Source organism: Lissotriton vulgaris, chromosome 7 (assembly GCF_964263255.1).
Source record: "Lissotriton vulgaris chromosome 7, aLisVul1.2, whole genome shotgun sequence".
NCBI lineage: Eukaryota > Metazoa > Chordata > Amphibia > Caudata > Salamandridae > Lissotriton > Lissotriton vulgaris.
In genome coordinates, this window is record NC_141695.1 from 1502482125 (window position 1) to 1502503967 (window position 21843).

At 48.8% G+C, this 21843-nt stretch overlaps 1 protein-coding gene across 1 annotated transcript in view; it reads right to left on the minus strand.

The window, feature by feature from the left end:
- NFS1 (NFS1 cysteine desulfurase) overlaps positions 1-21843 on the minus strand; it is a 588248-nt gene that overhangs the window by 266453 nt on the left and 299952 nt on the right. Inside the window, exon 7 of the mRNA XM_086932345.1 lies at positions 8255-8389. Coding sequence (XP_086788471.1) covers positions 8255-8389 — 135 coding nt within the window. The remainder of the gene's footprint in view (positions 1-8254; positions 8390-21843) is intronic.

The following is a 21843-nucleotide window of genomic DNA, read 5'->3' on the forward strand; positions in this document are numbered from 1 at the left end:
TAGCCCCTTCGGACGAGCTGCAGCACCCACCTGTCCGGCGTAATTGTGCGCCAGTGAGCTCGGTGATGGCGAACCCTGCCACCCACTGGCGTCACATGGGGCCGAAAGCACGGACTAGGAGGATTTGGAGGCGGATGCTGCGGGGGGAGGTGTGGCCTGACCCCGCCGTTGACCCCTACCGCCGCCACGGCGGTTTCCACGGCCGCCACCGCGTTGAAAGGATTGTTGCGGCGCGTGGCTGGCAGCACGTGTGGGGACGCCCCTTCCTTGGCCACGAAAGGAGCGAAACGAACCCGTTTGCTGGCGCTGGGTCGAAAGACCCAAGGACTTGGCCGTGACCCTGGAGTCCTTGAAGCGTTCCAGCGCGTGGTCCGCCTTGTCACCAAAGAGGCGACAGCCATCGAACGGCATGTCCATCAAGGCATTTTGGACGTCTGCCGAAAAGTTGGCGGATCTCAGCCAGGCGTGGCGACGAATCGCCACCGTCGTTGACATAGCTCTGCCCAGCGAGTCGGTCGTATCAAGACCACACCGTATGGAATATTTAGCTGCGTCTCAGCCCTCAGCCACAGCCTTGCCGAGCTTCGCCCGCACCTCCATGGGGCATTCTGGCAGCAGTTCCGCGACCGTGTCCCACACAGAGTGAGTGTAGCGGCCCAAGAGGCATGCGGTGTTGCAAGACCGCAGTCCCAGACTCAGGGACGAGAAGACCTTCTTACCATACTGGTCATACCTCTTGGATTCCCGATCGGGCGGGGCCGACGGGAATGCGGTCTGGGAGGTAGAGGCCTGGATCACCAGACTCTCGGGGGTGGGATGGGTGGACAGGAACTTGGGGTCGTCCGGACAAGGACGGTGGCGCCTGGCCACGTTCCGATCAACAGGCGAACCTGAAGCGGGCCTGAACCACGTGCCCAACAGAACGTCTGACAAGGCTTCGTTAAACGGCAGCAGTGGCTCCTGTGGGCATGACTGCGGTTTGAAGACCTCAGTGAGGATGTTAGGCCTCACGGCCACGACGGGGAGCTCAAGGTGTAAGGCCTTGGCAGCCCTCATCAGCACCACTGAATATGCAGCTCCCTCCTCCGACGCCACGGAAGGAGGAGAGACAAAGCCAGGGTTAGGAGAGTCGTCCAGACCACTGGCGTCCCCCAAATCACCTGTCCAGTCCGGGTCATACTGGCACTCACGTGACAGAGGGTCCTCCGACCCCTCCCAACCTTCCCCGTACTCTTCATCATCTCCATACTCGGAGTCAACGATGTAGACCGGCTCCTCGGGGTTCACAGGCCCCATTGGCGTCGAGCCCGGCGTCGATCGACGCCGGTCCGACTCCGCGTCCGGATTCGGGGAAGGAATGGGGACGCGCCGCCCGGAGCCGGCGCCGGACCCCCGGCGCCGGCCGAAGCCGGCACAGGAGAACCGGCGCCGCGCGGGGGCGGCGTCGGGGGTAACCCCGATGGAATCGGCGCCGGACCAGCCGGTAGGCCAGCCGGCGTCGACCCCGAAGGCCCTTGCGTCGCCGGGGTCGGAGCCGTCTGCGGCACCGGGGCCGAAGCACCCGATGGCGTCGAGCCAGGGACACCCGACCCGCCAGGGCCCCCTGACGGTAGCATTGGGCCCGAAGGCGCCGTAGGCCCCGTCGGAGAACTGAGCGCCCTCATGGCCATGAGGAACGCCTCAATCTCCTCAGGCGTCGCACCGTGCCCAGGGACCGGAGGGTATGGGGCAGGCCGCGCCGGCGACTCTCGCGGAGCCGCGGTCACCCGAACCCCCGGCCGCGTCGCGCGAGCGTCGGGGGGAGTCGGGGGTACGATGACGACTCCCCGACTTCTTGCGTTTCTTACCTGAGGAGCCCGACGAATGGTGACTACTTCCGGAGCGCTCGGCGCGGCTCCGCGACCGCTCCCTCGAACGCTCCCTGGACCTCCGGCCGGACCGGGACCGCTCTCCCGACGCGGGGCCGACACCCGGAGCTCAAGCAGCTTGCGGGACCGCTCCCGTCTAGCCTTGTTAGAGAGAGCCCGGCAGTTGACGCAGGCGTCCACGTCGTGGTCGGGGCCCAGGCACCGGAGACAGAGTCGGTGATGGTCCGTGACCGACATTGTGCGGTCACACCCGTCACAATTCTTGAAACCAGGCATCCTACCAGGCACCAAAAAGAGATAGAAGTTATAACAAAGTTGGTCAAAAGACCGGAGTACTGCTCTTCGGATCTGCGCTTACTGGCGCGGAAAAAAGAAGAACTGACGTCAGCGCGCGGAGGCGGCGTCTATATACTCCAGCGACGTCATCACGGCGCACGACGCCGACGACGGACGCGGAGCCGCAGGGGACGCCTGCAGACGACGCCTACCGACGCGCAGGGGTACTGCTACGCAAAAGTTTCCGGATCCAGACTGACGCCTGGGGATATTCTAAGGTAAGGAATCTAACACTAACGTGTTTCTTTCAGATTAAACAATACAGTATTTTTAAAGCGCTGCCTATAAGTAATGCACAGAGCACTATAATTAGGTCGGAGCAACGATACCACACACTGCAGGCGAATCAAGAGGCAAACGAGTTTCAGCTGTAGGCTGTGGGCGCTGCACTGGGATGGAGTCAGGGAGCGTGGGGGAGCGGCCGTTCAGGACGATGTCAATACCTTGGTATTAGCGAGAGAAAATAACTACGAGGCAGATAACATTATAGGCTTTAGCTATAGTTTAGAAGAATTATTACAGATAGTAGGGATGTGTGATATAAAATGCTTTGGGTTTATCTAATGTTGATTGTACTCTACATTATGGCTGCTGAGATTCCAATAACAATTTCCTCATTCTGATACACATGCCCATTGTGCATAATAAATAACCAATTATTATAAAATGCCATGTGTTTTGTGTTTCGGCTTCTTTTAGGGATTTGGGATATGGGATATGGGTGAGGATGCATGCATCTATGAATAACCCATGTAGATATGAGCGTCTCTGGTAGAGTTGTCAGACTCATAAAACTCTGGATTTAGATGAGCTGAACTCAAAGAGGCAAGCAAGGCATCTGTTTGTTCTATTCTTTGAAGGGGGTGTGATAAGTAAAACCCCATTGGGGTTGAGGATATTTATCTAGGTATGCCATTTGATTTGAGGGGTTCACAACAGTATCCCTCCAAGTTCTTGAAGACTGCCTCCTTGTCTTTAAGGATGTGGGGTCCAGCTCATGTGGTGCTACAAGACGGACCATGACCTTTTTCAAAGTGAGATTGATGTTGAGTTACTTCTGTTTCACACAGAATTTCTGGCAGCTCTATGGGCACAATTGGCTCACTCCACATTGGGCCCGGTGTAGAGAGACTGAATTTGAAGCCAATTTCAGCACTGAGAGGGTCTGCTCAGTGCCTCAGGGATTGATCGGTTGCTTTTGGGCTCGAGGCTGGGTGACCTTGACTCGAGGAGGCTTAGGGACTGCAGACAGAGATGGGTTTTAGAGTGTCTTCAGCAGGTTCTAAGGGATTAGTGCACTGCCTCTCTGTGTGTGTTGAGGCCGAACCCTAGAGAGTAGGCCCTCTGGTGTAGGCGGTGATCTGGGTGTGCTTGTGGTGGTCTTGGTGCCACCATAGACAGTTTGCACATCAATAATTTAATTGCAAATGTTGCAGTGATATTATCAATGATGTCACAGAAGATGTCATGAGTGATGTAATATGTGGGGTAATTAGCAGTGCATGGTGAGTGTGTGAGTTACAGTTATCTTAGGGCACGAGTTATAGTAACATGAAATAACTATAACTGGTGTATTTCAGAGGTTTATTTTAGTTCAAAATGTTATGTTGTCACTGACATGTTTAACTAACGTAACTTTAACCTTTGGCTTTTCCACTTGAAGGATCACCCCAAAACGTCCATGCACAAAGTAGGCAAAAAAATACAAACTTTTTGGAAAGTTCCAGAGATTTGTCAAATTGTGCCAAAGTTATCAGTAAAACACAGACATTTCCTATGGAAACGTGAAACCAACTGTAACTAGAGAGTAATGCATCTATCTATATCTAATATCATGTTATTTACCCTGTAAGCATCTGTTTGTGGCTTGTAGTGCTGTAGATTCACATGCTGTATATACTCCTGCCATCTAGTGTTGGGCTTGGATATGTACAATTTGTTTTTCTTCAAAGAAGCATTTTGAAGCCACAAGGTCTACTGACTCCACCTGTTACTGGTAATGCTTATTGGCTTCGGCTCCATGTTTAGATTGTTTTTTTCTGCACAAAGGGTGAGGCTGTAGATGGAGCATAGAGATAAAGGGTAGCTGATCATGCGAAGAAAGAGGAGGAATCTAAGTTAAGAAGCGGTTGCAACATCTAGAGGTGTCTGGGGAGGAGGGGAGGCGAATGTAAATCTACAGAACTACTGGCCACAAACAGATGCTTACAGGGTAAGTCGCATTTTCCATTTGCGGCATGTGTTGCTGTAGATACTCATGCTGTACATAGACTGTAAAGCAGTTCTCTCTGAAGCGTTGGGAAGCCAGAGGATGTTGCAGAGGACTGGAGAAGTGTGGATAGAACTGCCTCACGATTGTTAGCTTATTGGCGGGCTAACATATCCACACAGTAATGTCTTGTAAATTTGTGCAGAGTAGACCATGTAGCTGCCTTGTAGATATGCACTATAGAAATGCTACCCAAGAAAACCAGAGAAGCTCCTTTTTTACAACTTTAGTGGGGCCTGGGAGGGACAGGCAAAGGTATTTTTGCTTTAGCATAACTTGTGATGCATTTGACCAGCAAGTGTGCTATCCCTGCCTTAGAGAAAGCGCTCCCTCTAAATGGTTTTGAGAAAGAGACAAATAACTGATGTGTTTTACGGAAGGACTTTGTCCTCTCAATGTAATTCATAAGTGCTCTTTTCCCATTTAATGTTTGAAGAGCTTGTTGAGCTACTGATCCAGGAAAGAACCCAGTAAGTTTTATAGTTTGATTGATGTGGAAGCTAGAGACCACCTTAGGCAGGCTATTTAGGGTTTGTCCTGAGGACTACCCTATCATGATCTACTTGGAAAAAAAGCTTTTCTTGGGTGAGAGCTTGTATCTCACTAACATATCTGAGAGTGATAACGGCTTCTAGGAAGGCTACTTTCAATGAGAGAAACTGTCAAGGACAAGAGTGAAGCGGGTCAATGGAGGACCCATTAGTCTAGTTAGAACAATGTTGAGGTTCCACACGGGATCGGCTGGCAACCGTTGGGGATAATCCTTTTGATCCTTTCCATGAAGGCTTTGATAACAGGCAATGTGAAAAGGGAAATGTGTTCTCTGTTTTGGAGATAAGCAGCGACAGAAGCCAAGTAAAGTATGATAGATTTAGAAGTTAGGTCTGACTTTTGAAAGTGAAGTCGGGAACAAACAATTTTTTAGACTGTTGCTTTGAGGGGACCAATCTGTTGAGGGAGACAGTAATGGACAAACCGTTTACACTTGGCCGCATAGCAAGCCTAGTTGCAGCCATGTGACTCTTTAAGAAATCCTACATTCTGCAGGAAGATTATGGCAGCCAAACTCTAGGACTTCAGGAGCCACATCACAAGATTGAGCTGTGTGGGGTTGGGATGCCTGAGAGTGCTTTGTTGGGTGAGAAGATCTTGTCACTTGGGAAGCTTCTCGGGAGCCACTAAAGAGATTGAGAAAGGTGGTGAACCAGGGCTGTCTTGCCCACGCCTGGGCTACTAATATGAGAGTGAGAGATGTTTGCCGAAGCATCCTGACCATGATTGGCAGACAAGGGAGAGGTGGAAAAGCGTAGGCAAATATCCCAGACCAGTTCACCCAAAGTGCATGGCCTATGGACTGTCGGTGTGATAACCTGGAGGTGAAGTTTGGGCATTTTGCATTTTCAGCTACGGCGAACAAGTCTATATGGCTGAACCCCCAATGGTGGAAGTACGGGTTTAAGACTTGTGGGTGGAGTTTTCACTCGTGGACATGTTGATGCATCCTGATGAGCAAATCTGCAAAGTTGTTGTCCATTCAGGGTATGTACGGTATGAGGAGATGGACTTTGTTGTGTATTGCCCACAGCCAAATGTTCTGCAGGAAATGTGTGACGCCCTACTTTTGTAAGTAGGATATGGCAGTTGTGTTGTCCATCCTGGCTAGAATCACCCTGTGTTGAATAAGAGGAAGGAAATCTTTAAGGGCTAGCTGGATTACTAACAGCTCCAGGTGGCTGATTTGGAGATCCTGTTGATCGGTTGTCCACACTTTGTGTACCGTCAGATCTTGCAAGAGAACTTGATGCGTTTGTGGTGATGGTCACCTGTGGAATCAGCCCTAGAAAGGGCTGTCCCTGTAACAGGTTGTTGGCATTACCCCACTGCAGAGAATGAGGAGTGCGGCCCCAGATCAACAATAGATCCTTCCATTCACCCTCTGCCTGTGACAATTGTGCTGCTAGGCACTTCTGCAATGGGCACATGCATATCTTGCCATATTGGACTATGGCAATGCTGGAGGCCATCATACCCAAGACGTGCTTGACCTTTCTGACCTTTACCTTGAAGATCTGGCTGAAAAAAGAGAACATTTTGAATGCCTGTACCCTTGCTGGAATGGGGTAAGCTTTCCCTACTCAAGAGTTGAGTATGGCCCCAATGAAGGGGTGTCATTGCAGGGCCTGGAGATGGGATTTGTTGCATTGATGGTTGGTAGGACTGATAGTTACCTGAAACACATTTCAACTCAGATATTGTTCAATAGATTGCAGGGTGGTTGCATTCCAGTTGTCTTTCTGTCTCTGGTTGGCACATTGACAAAGTCTTTAGTGCCAAGGTGTCTAAATAGGCTATTTCTGGCATGCGACCCAGAGAAAAATTCAGACAACGTATCACATCAGGAATAGTCCAGGTACCCGTTAATTGATGACAAAAGCAATCCCACACCAGAGTTTGCAGTCACAAGTGGCAAGGTGGGAACAAAATTATAAATTGAATTTTGTCCAAAAGTAATTACCAGTGGATAAGATCAATTCAAGCAATCTACTGACTACTTTTTTATTTTCCTCAGTGTGACTGATTTGCCCAGACGTGGGTCCTGTTCTCACTGTGCTACAGGATTCAACCTGCACCCTCCTGACATAGCCTAAATTAATCAGGTTCTTGTAGAGTGTGACTATTCACCCATTTGCGTGTCAAGGTGCTGTTGGGGTAGGGGGGTTTGCAGTCGGGAAATTGGCTGAAACCAGTCTTCTTTTGCTGTGTGTCCCCTAAGATGGAACTTGACCTGGCAGTTTGGGCTGGACTGTTCCTAATGGAGCAACACTAAAGCAGATTCCTGTCTGGGGTGGCACAGTGGGCAACCAACTATGGACAGCATTACGGACCAGAGCAATTACTATTTGCAGAGATTCATTCAAGCAATCCACCCTTAAGATTTTTGTTCTCTGATGTTTCACTCTAGGCACAAACTCTGTACATCAGCTTTCTCGAAACCCTGGAATCCTCTACCGACTGAACAGTCAACACTGTGCCCCTCAGACCCTCCAGAACCACCCCTTCCACCTCCCAATCAAGCTCAATGGCCGCACCAAGGCACTGAATTTGAAACCCTGCAGTATGAAGGAACTGAAATATATACTCCACACTAGTGGAAGCAAATCGGATCCTCAAAGTAAAATATATACTGTATCCAGCCTCACAGTCCCCTATCCTCTACTTCTCTCAGGGTGATCTGAGAAAAAATATATAAAATGTTATTTTTCAAAGATATGTAAAATACATCAATGATTCTCATTTTTTCTGCTGCCTAAAGGGAGAACGTTTTAAGCACACAATAAAATCTTTATTTTGGTAGTTTAATTGATAACACCCACACTCATGCATCCGCATTCTCCAACATACTATTTTATGTAACATGCCTCCATATTTGTGGCCATTAATGTTAAGATCTGAATCATAACTTCAAATGGTGATACCATAATTGAATTGCGTTCAATCAGGGGAAAATGTTCTCTAGACATGCTGTTCAACAGTGATATGCTCTTCTCCTGCAAACTGATCAACAAAAAGACATGTACAATTCAGGTGTACTGTAAAATTATATTTATTCTCTTAAGATCCGCTTTTAAATATATTTCATCTATCTGCATGCTTTAGATTAATGCTTACCCTTTATTCTGTCTTCTGAGCACCACTGATCGTATTTGGTAAGCTACACACTCACAAGTGACAACATGTGTGACAAAAAGAACATCCATCTGAGTAAATAATTGAAAAATACCTTTCGGTCCGTAGAGTTTATGACCGCTGATGCTCATCAGGTCTATTTTCATTTCATTTACATTGACTGGAATCTTGCCAACCGCCTGTGCAGCATCCGTATGGAAGTAAACTTTATGGGAATTACATATGTGACCTATTTGCAGGAATCAAAGATAAATCAAAAAATTCACAGTTCATAGTAAAAGAGGAATTGATACTGAGAACACCACCATCAAGCTATTAAGTTGAATTAATCACCTTTAACAATTTCAGAACTGCGCCCTGGCCTGTTAGACTATTTCTGTACGATGCACATCACCCGATGCGAAGGCAGTGGCAAAGCAAAATGGAGGAAGGAGGGCACGGAAGGGCGGGGTTGGATGGCGAAGCAAGACAGGGGATGTAAAGGAAGACAGGGGATGTAAAGGAAGACAAGAGTGGTATGGAAGCACAATGGAGGTTGCATGGTCACAATGGATAGAAGAAGCACACGGGTCAGCGCAACATAGGGAGCATGGAGAAGCGACAGAGAGAAACGCGGACTGCAGGACGAGAGAAGTACATGAGAAAGACAGTAAAAATACATGCACTCTAAACACAAGAGTAAAAAGTAATAATTGAAAAACAAGCAGTGGAATCAGAGATGCAAGGCAATGAAAGTGATGCTGAAGAGGCAATGCTCCTTGGGACGAACAAACACAAAACTGACAAGCTGGGACACAAATAATAAACAGTCAAATGAGAGTGACAAGGAAAACTAACCAATGGTAACCAATAGACAGGATCCAAGAACTTCTATGTTCTTAATAAGGCACAAAATGCCTCACAACAGAGAGCAGAAGCCGTTTAGTACCTTCAACTTAGAAATGCCCTGACTCAACAGTGTCTCATCTTAGCGGGCCTTTTGCGCTCCCTCGAAATACATGTGAGCAAGGAAAACCTGTGGCGAGGGCAGGTTCCCCAATATTGTGGCGAAGCAGCGTCACCAATACTGGCGCCTTAGTCACGTCTATGTTTATGCAGTTAATAATTTATTTTTTCATTGACTAGCATTTCTTTCTAATATTAACGTTTCGAACAACACATGAAAGCAATGGAGGCTTAAATTAGGTAAAAAACAGACAAAAAGCATACCAAAGGGAAACAAGTCACTAAACCATACTTAACAAGATTTCAATAGCCAATGTAACCAAAAAAAGAGAAAAACAGAACATTCATGTGAACAAAAGCAATCATCAAATCGTAGGAAAAGAATAAACTTACCTTCATGGCGTGTGTGGTAATCCTATTCAAAGACCTGTTATGGTTAAAAACAGTTGGGAGGCCTGACATTTTGTATTGGGACTATAAACTGTTTTCTTAGTAGGGAGACTAATTGTTTGTTAAAAAAAAACATATCCACTGAAATGGTTTTCTTTTCATTACTATGTATTTCGACCTAGAAAAGAGTTTTTGCTTCCAGAGTTTAATTATTCTGTTTTTCACTTTAACACAGAATGTTTAAGTATTCCATTTTGCTTTTGAAATTATCCCATAGATTGTTTTGGAAAAAACGCACACCTTGTGCTTTTCGAACACTCTTTTTTGACTTGATGCACTCTTCCCTGACCCTCATGTGGGCAAGAGTAGGAAGAAGTTTTATAAGACATCCGCGTGTCGCGCTACATAAAAGTATGTTCACTGAAATACAGTTTATTTGCTGTAAATACATTTGTGTAAATATCCCAATCTCGATGCACACTTTTTTTGTATACTGAATGGCTGCGTAACTTAGGACACAATATTGTTATTCTGCACCAGTGGTGGCGAGCCAACAAACTGAGAAATCTGAGCCACAGATTTGCTAAGGGTCAGGTCAGACTTGGCTCTAAGAGCCCGTTTGCAAGCCAAGCCATGAAAGCATTTGGTATATAAATCATGCAGCTAACATCATGTAAAAATATAATAAAGCTTCTTCAAAATAAAAAATGTAAATGTATTTCTTAAACATGCTAATGCGTTTCCCCCTTGGGGCATCTGTAAGGAAATACCTCTTTTTGTATTGTCACCCGTAAGATGTTTGGACTAATGCTGCATGTTTTGCAACTAGGAGTGCACTGAGGCCTGCTAACCAGACTTCAGTACCTGTGCCCTTTCCCTTAAACTAGTATGTCAAATTGGCTCATATCTTATTGGCTAAGCTAACTTGCCTGTAAGTCCCAAGGAAATGGTACTCCAGGCATCCAAGTTAGAGGTTCACACCAGGACATGGAGTACTAGTTGTGCCACCCTGGGTGTGACACAAGTAAAACAATACCCCCCCCACCCCCCCCCCCCCCCCACCCCTGCAGGCTGGAAGAGCAGTTTTAACACTGCTGGCCTGAGTTTCTCATTTAAAGCAATAGCAAAGCCAGACTTCCCCCTGTGTATGTGAAAGTCATCCCTATGGCAGGTCTATTGAGCCTTAGGGCAGAGTGTCACATATATCGTGGGTAAAACATGTAATTTTACATGTCCAGATAGTAAAAACACGAACTGTCATTTTTACTGTTAAAAAGCTTGATCGCCTAATTGGCAAGTGCTGTGCTAACTCTGTAATGGGGGCGACCAAAGTTGGTTATCCAAGGTATCAAACAACTTGTTACATTAAACACTTGATTCTCAGGTCCAAATTAAATGTAAAAAGTTGCAGTGTGCAATTTTAGCAAAGTTGCCACTTTGTTGCCTCTAGTCCTGTGTGCCAATGCCAGCTGCACCCAGGTCCATATCGCTGAGGCAGCTTTCTGCCCTCCTGGGTAGACGTGCTATCGACTCCCAGGAAAGGATACAATAGGGGCCTTCTCTGGAAGGAGGTGCCACCTCACTCTTGCAGGAAGCCACATGGGTGTTGGCCCAAAAGGCGAGTTTCAAAGGTAAAGCCGCCTTTGAAGAGCAAATGTTAACACTTGGGATAGGGGCTGCTCCATTTTTAAGGCAGACAGGCTGGCACCTGGGACAGGAGAGGGGAAATCAATTGACAAACTGGTTTTCCAGGGTCGTATAGCCTACTTGGAAGCCACACCTCTGTATTGGGCTAGGGAGAGAAACATGCCGAGAGAAGAGTCTTGCCATATTGTAAGTGAGCAGGATGCAGCAAAGAGCTTGGGTGGCAGACAGAAGCCACATGAAAACTTGGTTCCTTTTAATATCGAGGATCCAAGATGACCTGAAACTGGGCCAGAGCCAGGCATCTAGCTTGGGCCTGGCTCGAGCTTTCAGTGACTCGTCCACCTCTAATCTGAACTTGTGCTATAGACAATCAAGGAGAAGGCCCCATCCATGATGCCAACCTTAATTCCTCTCCAAAACAAAAGGAGTAAATATCAAATGCCTGCAGCATACAGAACCAAACACTGTGCCCCATGTGACCCCCAATCTGGATGTTTTTTTCCATGGGAGGTATCTGATGTTGGCAGTAAGGGGCCAACCAGGAAGGATCCCGTCTGGAAGGGAGGGTTGGGGGCAGGAGTGTTTGGGACTACTAGTGGGGATGATATATGGGTCCATCGGTTAACTTGCTGCGCAGACTTGGAGATCATGTATTTGCATGACACAGTGTATAGTGTTCTGGCAGTCAAGCCAGTTAAGAGGAAACGGATGTGGGGAAGGGTGAGGGAAGTGGGGGCTAAGGGTGAGATATTTCTTGAGGTTTGACCACAGAGAGGCCTGATGCAGTGGCCACTACAGTCCCTGGAAGGGACAAGAATGGTTGCACGCGGTAGTGCGTGGGGTCAAAGGTGACAGAACCCTTCGGGCCGTTTCCTCACGGACTAGGCGGAGGCCGGGTTGGGGCTTCTATCTCTGGATTAGGGTCATACAGGGGAGGAAGGAGTCAGGACAGGAGTTCAGCCAAAGCGTGAGCTATGAGGTGGCATCTAAGGCCCTTGGCCTGTTTGAAATGCAAGGTGGTATATTCCACAGTCGCCCATTTAGTCAGAGTGTAAGTCTAGGCCTCCATAGTTGTGGGCTTAGGGAGCTTTCATTTCATGGTGATGGAACGTTTGCCAAAGGAGGAAGGGTAGATCAAATAAGCGTGCCGCCGCTTTGTGTTTGTGGGTGCGTTTAAGGATGCCCAGGGCTCCATGTCCTCTAGGTTAGCAGCCCCATCTGGTTTCCAGATCTTGCAATGGATTGACAGGAGTGTAAGGGTGCAAATTGCAGGTAATTTTTCGGGTACTGGTGAGGCACGTCAGTGCCACCTACAAGAGGTAAGGGCAGTTGCATCTGGAGAGAGCCCCACAGAACCATAGGGTAAGTAATTCAGTCATAGGAATTGGGGGGTCCATCGTCCCGATATCTTCCATATACCGGTCTACCAACCAGTAAGACAGCCACTGTAACTGGCTGCCAGATAATAAAATTCTAAGTTTGGGCCCCAAGGCCTCCTTGCTCAGGTGGGAGTTGTAATTTCGGAAGGGCCACCCTCCTACAGGAATTGTGCCACACCAGGTCTCCCAAGAGTGAAAGCAGAAAGAAGCACCGGGGTAAAGACAGGGGGATTCACAAAACAGTATAAAAGGCAGGGGAGCAACTCCCCAAAATACCTTGAAGAGGCAGGCTACCACCTGACCTGCCCCTCACCGAAGTCGAGGTACACCAGGGCCACATTTGGTGAGAGTGAGAACAAACAGCCCCAGAGTTTCTCCAAGTGCTCTGCTATTCGGGAGTGGACTGAGATCAGGTATCTGAAGGACACCAGGACATCGTCCGCATATAGCAAGAAAATGTGAATGCGTCCCGTACGTAGGATGCCCCAGTCATGGCCAATGTGCCTTGCCCAGGCTGCCATGAGGTCCAGTGCGAGTGCAAATAATAACTCAAAAAAATAATACCACAGGAGAATGTTGAAGGTTTTGTGCAGAGTCTAACACCAATGAAGCAACTCAAGGCCAAGTTGCCAGGGTGGCTGCATAATTCTATAGACGGCAAATGTTTAGGGAGGTATACCTGCCTGGGACAAAAAACGTTTTGGTCCGTATGAACTGGGCGAGGGAGCACCTGCTAGATCCGCGAGGACTAACATTTCCTAAGAAGTTTACAGTCCACATTCAGTATGGCTATGAAGGATAATCTGTGGGGTCCTTCCCAGGCTTTAACAACAAAACAAAGAAGGCCTCCCAAAACAAGGTTGGGAGAGTCATCATTTAGGGCTACTGGCTGCAGTTTAGTTAAGTGGAGAGCGAGGAGGTGTGCAATACGATTCGGCCAGAAGGCATCTGCGCTTGGACATTTCCCGGTTGCCAGACTCACTATGGCTGCCCTCCTATCCTGGACCCTTAACAGGGAAATCTAGGTCCTCCTGCTCTGCTGCTGGGGATCTGCAAGGGGACTGTATAGCGTCTGGTAGTAACGGCATCGATGATTGCATGTTGTGTGTGGAGTAGGACGGTCCTCAGGGCTTCGAACTGAGACTATCAAGGGTTGTCTAGACTCCCTATTAGTAAGCCATGCTAGAAGGCGCCCCGTTCTGTCACCCTCGGAGATGGAGCCCACTGTGTAATCCAGTCATCATAAACGTTCTATCAGTTTGGTCTCCTCCTCCTGCCATTGAGAGACTTAGGGACAGATGTAGAAATTCTCGACCTCCCCCTGCTCTAAGTCGATGTAGGTGCGTTACAACACTTGAAGAGCCTAGAGTGCTGATCTGCATTCCTCTGTATCAGTGTTGATCCAGCCTCTGCTCATCACTCCTTTGAATCCTCCCAGTCGAGCAGAAGTTAGGTATAGGCAACTCCTTGTTGTGTACAAATTATGAACTACAGTTACTTATTTTCAATTCTTAGGGCAATGATTTTCCAGGTCAGCAAGAAAGACTACCCACTGGATTCAAGCAAGCCTGGCTGAAGACGGCTGGAATGCCAGAAACCGGTCCTAGGAAGCTTGTTTCCGGTCCAGGGAAGGCATGGCTTGGCAGTTCGGGCTGGACTGTTCCCATGAAGCACAGGGTCAGACTGATTTGCATATGGCCATGTCTGAACTGGGGTGGCAGAGTGGGCTCCTGGCTGCATTGGAAATATCCTAAACAGAGCCCCCCTTAGCGCTTCCCAACACCTGGAACGCGACCGAAGCTTAAGACGGATAAGTGCAGCCTGTCCCGCCTTAGGAAAGCAGAGTCCCGCCGCCTGATCTCGCTCTCCGGTGATCGGCGCCCCTCTGCCTTCCTTGCGACCCCAGGACACTCACCCGCTTGCTGCAGACCACCGGCCGGATCCAGCATTCCACCATCAGCGCCCCCACCAGGAACCACGAACTCCTCAGGCAGGCCCAATCGCGCAAGATATATATCCCTTCACCGGAGCTCCGTGACTCCCGGCACTGCTAATCTCCGCGCCTGTCTCCAAAATGGCGGCCAAAAAGGACATCGCCTGACCGGAGCCCCCACCGGAGCCGCCTTCTTCACCCTGCAAGGTCACGGACTGCCATGTGGGCGCCAAGTTACAGCCCAGACCATCATCACTAAAGCTAATAGTCCCAGTGACTCTCGGCACTGCTAATCCCTGTGCCTGTCTCCAAAATGGCGGCCAAAAAGGACATCGCCTGACCGGAGCCCCCTCCGGAGCCGCTTTCTTCACCCTGCAAGGTCACGGACTGCCATGTGGGCGCCAAATCACAGCCCAGACCATCATGATCAAAGCTAATAGTCCCGGTGACTCTCGGCACTGCTAATCCCCGCGCCTGTCTTTAAAATGGCGGCCGAAAAGGACATCGCCTGACTGGAGCCCCCTCCGGAGCCGCTTTCTTCACCCTGCAAACGCACGAACGGCTATGTGGGCGCCAAGTTACAGCCCAGACCAGCAACATTAAAGCAAATAGTCCCTTCATCGAAGCTGCTTGCTCCCCTCCACTTGCAGACCCCACGCCTGTTTTCAAAATGGCGGACAAAGTAGACGCCGCCTGACTGGAACCTCCACCGGAGCCGCCGCTTCCACCTGACAAGGTACCGGCCACTACGGGGGTGCCAAACTTCAGCCCTAACTACCTTTACTGTTATGAGAAGTCTCTTCACCGGCTCCCTTTGTTCCCCACCGCCGCCGACCCCGTGCCTGACCTCAAAATGGCGGCCAAGGAGGACATTGCCTGACCTCGCTGTGAGTTACTGGCTGCTAAACTCGTGTGGGGCACAAAACAGGGGGGCAACGGAAAGTCCTTCTCCCTTTACCTACAACCACCTGCCCCCAAATTGGCCAAGGAGGTCCTGAGACTTAAAGCCTACCTTTACGCCAGACCGGGTGCAGTTCTATCAGAAAGATCAGGGCCGGTAGAGCCCACTTACAGCAACCATAGAACGGCGTCAGGCTAGACCCTGCACTGTTCCGGCTGTCGAAGTGCTTGCCCGGGAGGCAGTTTGCATGTCCTCTCCTGCGCAGAGTCTCCATCACACACCAGTCCCATGGTGCTAGCTCACAAAGGTCCAACTGCCAATTAGAGCCTGGCTACCTGCAAACTCCTAAGCAGAATCACCCGGGCTTTAAGACCCCCTCCTAGGCCTGGAGCCTCACCCTCTTCGCTCTACTCTTCGCTCTACTGGTACCCCACGGTTCGCCACCTTGGGCCACCGAAGCTCCAAGCCCCACATCGCAACTCAATCAGGCTCCCCCCCCACCCCCTCTCCATCCCCACGATGGCCCGGGACCAGCCTCCTCCTCCCTCTCCAGTCCCACTTGCCCACCTCAAACCTCACAGTCGGAACGCCTTCACCATCATCTTCCCCCTCCTTCTCTCTACAAAGCTTCGACGCACTTTCAAACAGAAACTCATCCGCAAACATAAAGAAACCCTAATCACTGACATCTACCACTCGACCTCCATAGGACCGATGAAGATGGATCTAATACTTCACACCGAAAGACCCGAATATTGGATTTCCACGATCAGAACGCGGATGTTCATCGCCAAAACTACCTCCACTCCTCACAGCTGTAAACTAACTGCGATTCTTCCGTTCAGATCAGCTGGCAGAGGTTATACTACCGTGTGGCTCACTGGTTAGAGGCGGCAGACCCGAGAGCAGAGGACGGCCCGGGACCAGGGTTCGATTCCCGGCGCAGCAGGTTTCTGGACCAGGGTCAGCGGACTCGATAATTCTCTCGCCTCGGTGCCCACTCTGATCAGCGATCACACTCGGCAACTCTGGGCATTAGCTTGCCTCATCTTCACTAACGGCCCCACCAGACCGCCGGGGATGCCTGGTCTCACCCTGGAGATACCCATTAAGGGACCATCTCTCAGGGAAGCCAGGAAGGGTTTCGCAGCGGTCGAAGCGCCTTGGGACCCTACGGGTAAGTAGTGCGCTATATAAATGCCAATACATTTACATTTACATTTACATCACCAATGGCACAGTCCTCATACAAGCCAACAATGATAACCTGGAAGCTTTTGACTCCTTATTTCCCTCTCTCAAGGCAGCCCTCCCTACCCCTCCACACCTCGCCTCTACACCCTCACCGACCACTCTCTCAGCTGACAGAGAAGACCTCGACACGCCCCTTCTCGATCCACACACAGCCCGCCAGGCTCCCCCTCCCCCCACCATATCTCATCCCCCTCGCCCACCCATCCACCACCAACAGGAATCCCAACCCTCACCCCCTACCCCGCCCTCTAACCATCTCACCCCCCCCAGCCACAGCCACCGACCACCGCCTACGACAATTCCCTTCCTGCCAACAGGCAGTCCCCAGCCAACGAGCCTCCCCTCTAGTCTCCCCCCTACTCTCAAACCTCCCCTGTCCAATCCTCCTCCTGTCCCTCTCCCTATCTCTCCCATGTCTAACCCCCCCCCTAGCCCTCTCCCCAAACCTCCCCCTCCCACTATCCCGATCCCTATCTCTCAACCCACTCTCTCTATAACTATAACACGCTCGGCCCCACCACAGCTGCTCACAACCCCCCCATTGACTCCATAACAAAGCGGCTCACAGCCCTTGAAAACCAGGTCGACACTATCACCCAGGGCTTAATAGAAATCCTTCTTAACCTCGGTATAGCCAGCAAACCCCACAAACCCCCTCTCCGAACCCCCATCCTCGCCAACGCCAACACCACCCAGGGGCCCACAGTAGCCCTCAATGCCCACCCGATCGATCCATATCCCAAGGACCCGGTTTCCAGTCCCAAAAAATTCGAACACTCCAGAGCCCCATGCACCAGGCCCCCGACCACTATCTCTTCTCACTCCCTAGCAGGCTCAAAACACCGGACCTCCAGACCGCGCAGATCAGAAGCTCCTATGTCAGACAGAGAAGCAGCCTTACTAGCCACTACCTACGACCCTACCATCTCAGTTTCACCTAAATCTAAAATCCAAGTAATCACGAGCTACCGGAAAGACCTACCCACCCTCAAACGACAGAGATTACCAGTCCTCACCGCTATACCTAGAGAGGCTTAAGACAAAACCACCAGCAATCAGGAGAAAATCACCAACTGCTTCCTAATCAACTGCAGATCGGCCTCACTACATGCAACGGACCTAGCCGAAGCTATCCTCACACATGACATTGACGTTGCGTTCCTCACGGAGACCTGGCTAAACAAGGCATCTCATCTCCTCCCTGCCTTGACATGCTGGTACCTCCTGGTTTCTCCCTCATCTCCAAAGACAGGATTGATCAACGAGGAGGTGGGGTTGCTATCATCCACAAGGACAGCTGGAGCATCACAGAAACCTCCTCCTTCGAGTACAACTCATTCGAATATCTATCCGCTGTCATCAAAACCAAAGACAACGACTCTCTACAGTGTCATCTACTCTATCACCCCCCGGGCAGAAACAACGAGTTTGGAGATCAACTATCCAACCTGATTGCACAAGTCGCTCTCGGTGATTCCAACAACATAATTCTTGGTGACCTGAATCTCCGATGGAACGAAATCCACAACCCTCTAATCAAATCGCTATCCAGCCTCCTCGCCGACAACAACCTTACTCAACATTGCACTGAGGAGACGCACTACAAAGGAGCCACACTGGACCCCATCATCGCACAAAAGAACTCAATCACGGTCAACCACATACTACCTGTTGACTGGTCAGATCATCATATGATCCTATTTCACATCAATCACCCCATCATCCCGCTCAAACCTCCCCAAGACCCCCCCAAATGGTCAAGAAACCTCTCCCAAGTACCCCAAGACATTCTAGAAGGTCAACTAAGTTCACTTCTTCCAGACAACTCTTTGCACCTCTCGACCAATGATCTCATCGACCACTACAACTCCGAGCTAGTCTCCATTCTCGATAATCTAGCTCCACTAAAGCTCAAAAGAAGCCGTGCCACCCCTTCTAGAACCTGGTTCAATGCGGACCTCAACGCAGAAAGAAGATCCTTGAGAGCCAAAGAAAGAAAGTGGAGAAACAACCCAACAGCCATCCTTCGCTTACAACTAAAAACAGCACGCAGGAAATACAACAACCACATCAAAAACAAGAAATCCAGCTTCTTCCGAGAGGCACTAGCCAATTCCAAAAACAGACCTAAGGAGCTCTACAACATTATCAGACGTCAAACATCCAAGCCTCTGCCCTCACCCCTGCAGGAGTCCAAAGAACTATGCGATAACTTCGCCACCTTCTTCAACGATAAAGTCTTAAAAATCGAATTATCTCTAGACATCAACAACTCACACCTCCCGAAGAACAACACGGCCATCCCACAGGCCCTACCATCCGGCTCCTCCCCCCTCCGTTGGCTAAGCTTTCGCCACGTGCAGGAAACTGAGATAATCTCGTTGATCTCGACCTCCAAACCATCAGCTCACATCTCAGACCCCATTCCTCCCTCACTAATCAAAAAAATCAAGCTCACCTTAGCACCTATCTGGGGCAAAATCATAAACAGCTCCCTACAAAGCGGAGTGGTCCCCGACTGTCTAAAAATGGGACAAGTCACCCCTTTGCTGAAAAAACCCGGTCTTGACTCTACTGATTTGAACAATTTCAAACCGATATCTAACCTCCCTCTACTTGCCAAAACACTGGAACGATGCGTTCTCCTGCAATTGACTCATCATCTGGATAACATCAATCTCCTAGACCCCCTCCAATCCGGCTTCAGACAAGGCCGCAGCACAGAAACCGCGATGCTGAACATCATAGACGACATTCACGGTTCCCTTGACGCTGACAAATGCTGCCTCCTCATACTCCTTGATTTATCCGCAGCTTTCGACACGGTGGACCATAAGCTCCTCATCAAGACTCTGCAAGTAAGAGCTGGCCATGGCGAGGTAGTTCTCGATTGGTTTTCCTCCTTTCTACACAACCGCTCGCAAATAATAAAAATGAAGAACTTGACGTCCGAATCCCAGCAAGTCAACAGGGGTGTCCCCCAAGGATCAGTACTTTCTCCTCAGCTCTTCAAGATCTATATGGAACCGCTCGCCAAACTACTCAGGAATGCCAATATCCACTTCCACCTCTACGCGGATGACACACAGATCTACCTGGAAACCTCTTCAATTAACGACATCCACCGAGTAAATGCCGTCTTAAATGATGTTCAAGATTGGCTGACAAAGAATCACCTGAAACTCAATCCCGACAAGACCGAAACTCTTCTCATCTCAAACAAAGAAGACAACCCTCAAATCATCGAGTGGCTGAAGTCGATCGATGCTCTTAAAGGTTCTCTCACGCTAGCTGATTCCGTAAAATCTCTGGGCTTCACCTTAGACCCCAAACTAACCTTGACAAACCATAATAAGAACTCGGCAAAAAGCGCATTCTTTAACCTCAGACTTCTGAACAAAATCAAACCTTTCATTCCCAACAAGGACCTCAAACTAGCCACGCAATCTCTAGTTCTATCTAGACTTGACTATGGGAACTCAATCCTAACAGGCATCCCCAAATCACACCTGGCTCCATTAAAAACAACATTGCATGCGGCAGCAAGAATGATCACAGGATGCAAAAAATCCGACCACATCTCCCCTGCACTCAAAGAACTTGAATGGCTCCCGGTGGATATGCGTAGCACCTTCAGAACGGCCTGCCTAACCCACAAGGCCCTCCACACCGGAAAACCAGAATACCTGGCAAACAAACTCACAAAAGCTGGCCAAAGTAGAATCTTGAGAAGCTCTAACTCCCTGCTGCTCATCCTACCAAAAACCAGAAAGAAGAAAACTGCGGACTGCTCCTTCTCAGGAAATGCCCCCAAAATATGGAACTCTATCCCCCCGCATATCAGAACCATACCGTCCTATGCGGAATTCAAGAACCAACTCAAATCCTTGTTCCTCATCCGTTCCCTAGGTCCTGGGTAACTAGGATCAACATCCATCCCCAGAACTATGTGAGAACTCTGTATCCTATTGCCAAGAAGTCCCACTGTACGAACTTCTCCTCTCCCCTAATTGTCATTTGATGATCACCTTTATTTGTTACTTGTCTTTTTGTCCACCTTTTCATTCCTTTTACTGTAAAGCGCTCTGCTACCTTCGGGTCTTGTTAGCGCTATAGAAAACTTCTAAATAAATAAATAATAAATAAACAGTGATGGATTAAACCCAGATCTGTTGACTGGGTGTGAGTGTTTGATTGGTTCAGATGCTCCGTCCATCACCATCCCCTTTTGTACCACTCAGCAAGAAAGACAAACTTTTTTTTACAATTTGGATTAGCCCTTATAATAATCTCGATCTATAAAAGGACTTGTAAACTTTTGCTTCAAACTTGTCACCTGTTCATGACATGTTCAAGTATTGTTTTTCCTCATCTTTCTCCCTCATACACTCCTCAACCAGTGAGCTAACTAAATCAGGAGTTGACACCAGTGGTGCTGATTATGGTCTCTTCTTGAGGGGATTTCACGCAATTGCACCACATATAGTGTATATTCATGCTTCATTTTCCAAGTGATGAACTCATGAATGCCCTCAACTTTACTATAAAGGGTTGGTGCAATAAAAAAGTAAATAAATTTATAGCAAAAACGTTTATCTGTTTGGATTTTTGGTGTAATAAGAGAATAGGACTCAAAGATTCACTGCATCAGCCTTCTGGAAAACCGTAAGTATATTGTTGATTACACACCTTGAAAGGATGCCGGTTGTTTATTGTCTGACCAATTTATTTTTTTACAACAAGGGTGTGAAACACCCCATAAACAATTTAATTATATGAAAGCCCTGTAAACTAATAATAAACATAACCCAAATCCTTGATCTTATTGTCAATTTGGAATAAATTCTGTTTATTGAGTTTTCAACAGTGTACAAGTATGCCGCCCACAACCCGGAGACCAGATGATAAAAAAATCATATAAAACGAGACTAGAAAAAAAGCCAATTAAAAAAACCAGTAACCCTCACCCCTCCAACCATTCACATTCATAGCTTCTGTAAGGAAACAGGAAATTAGTTGTGTGGCCTGCACAAGTAATGGATCTATATTCACCTCTTCACTGCGAACCAAACACCCCATTGTAGCGCTCACCTCTCTCAAGGTAGCGGAGCAGTACAAAGTCTACTCAGGAGAGGTGATGTGAGCTAGTAATCACCACTCGCTGGCACGCAATAATACCACTCCATAAATGATTGTCCAGTCTGTGCTTTATCTTTAGAAAGGAAAATTGCATT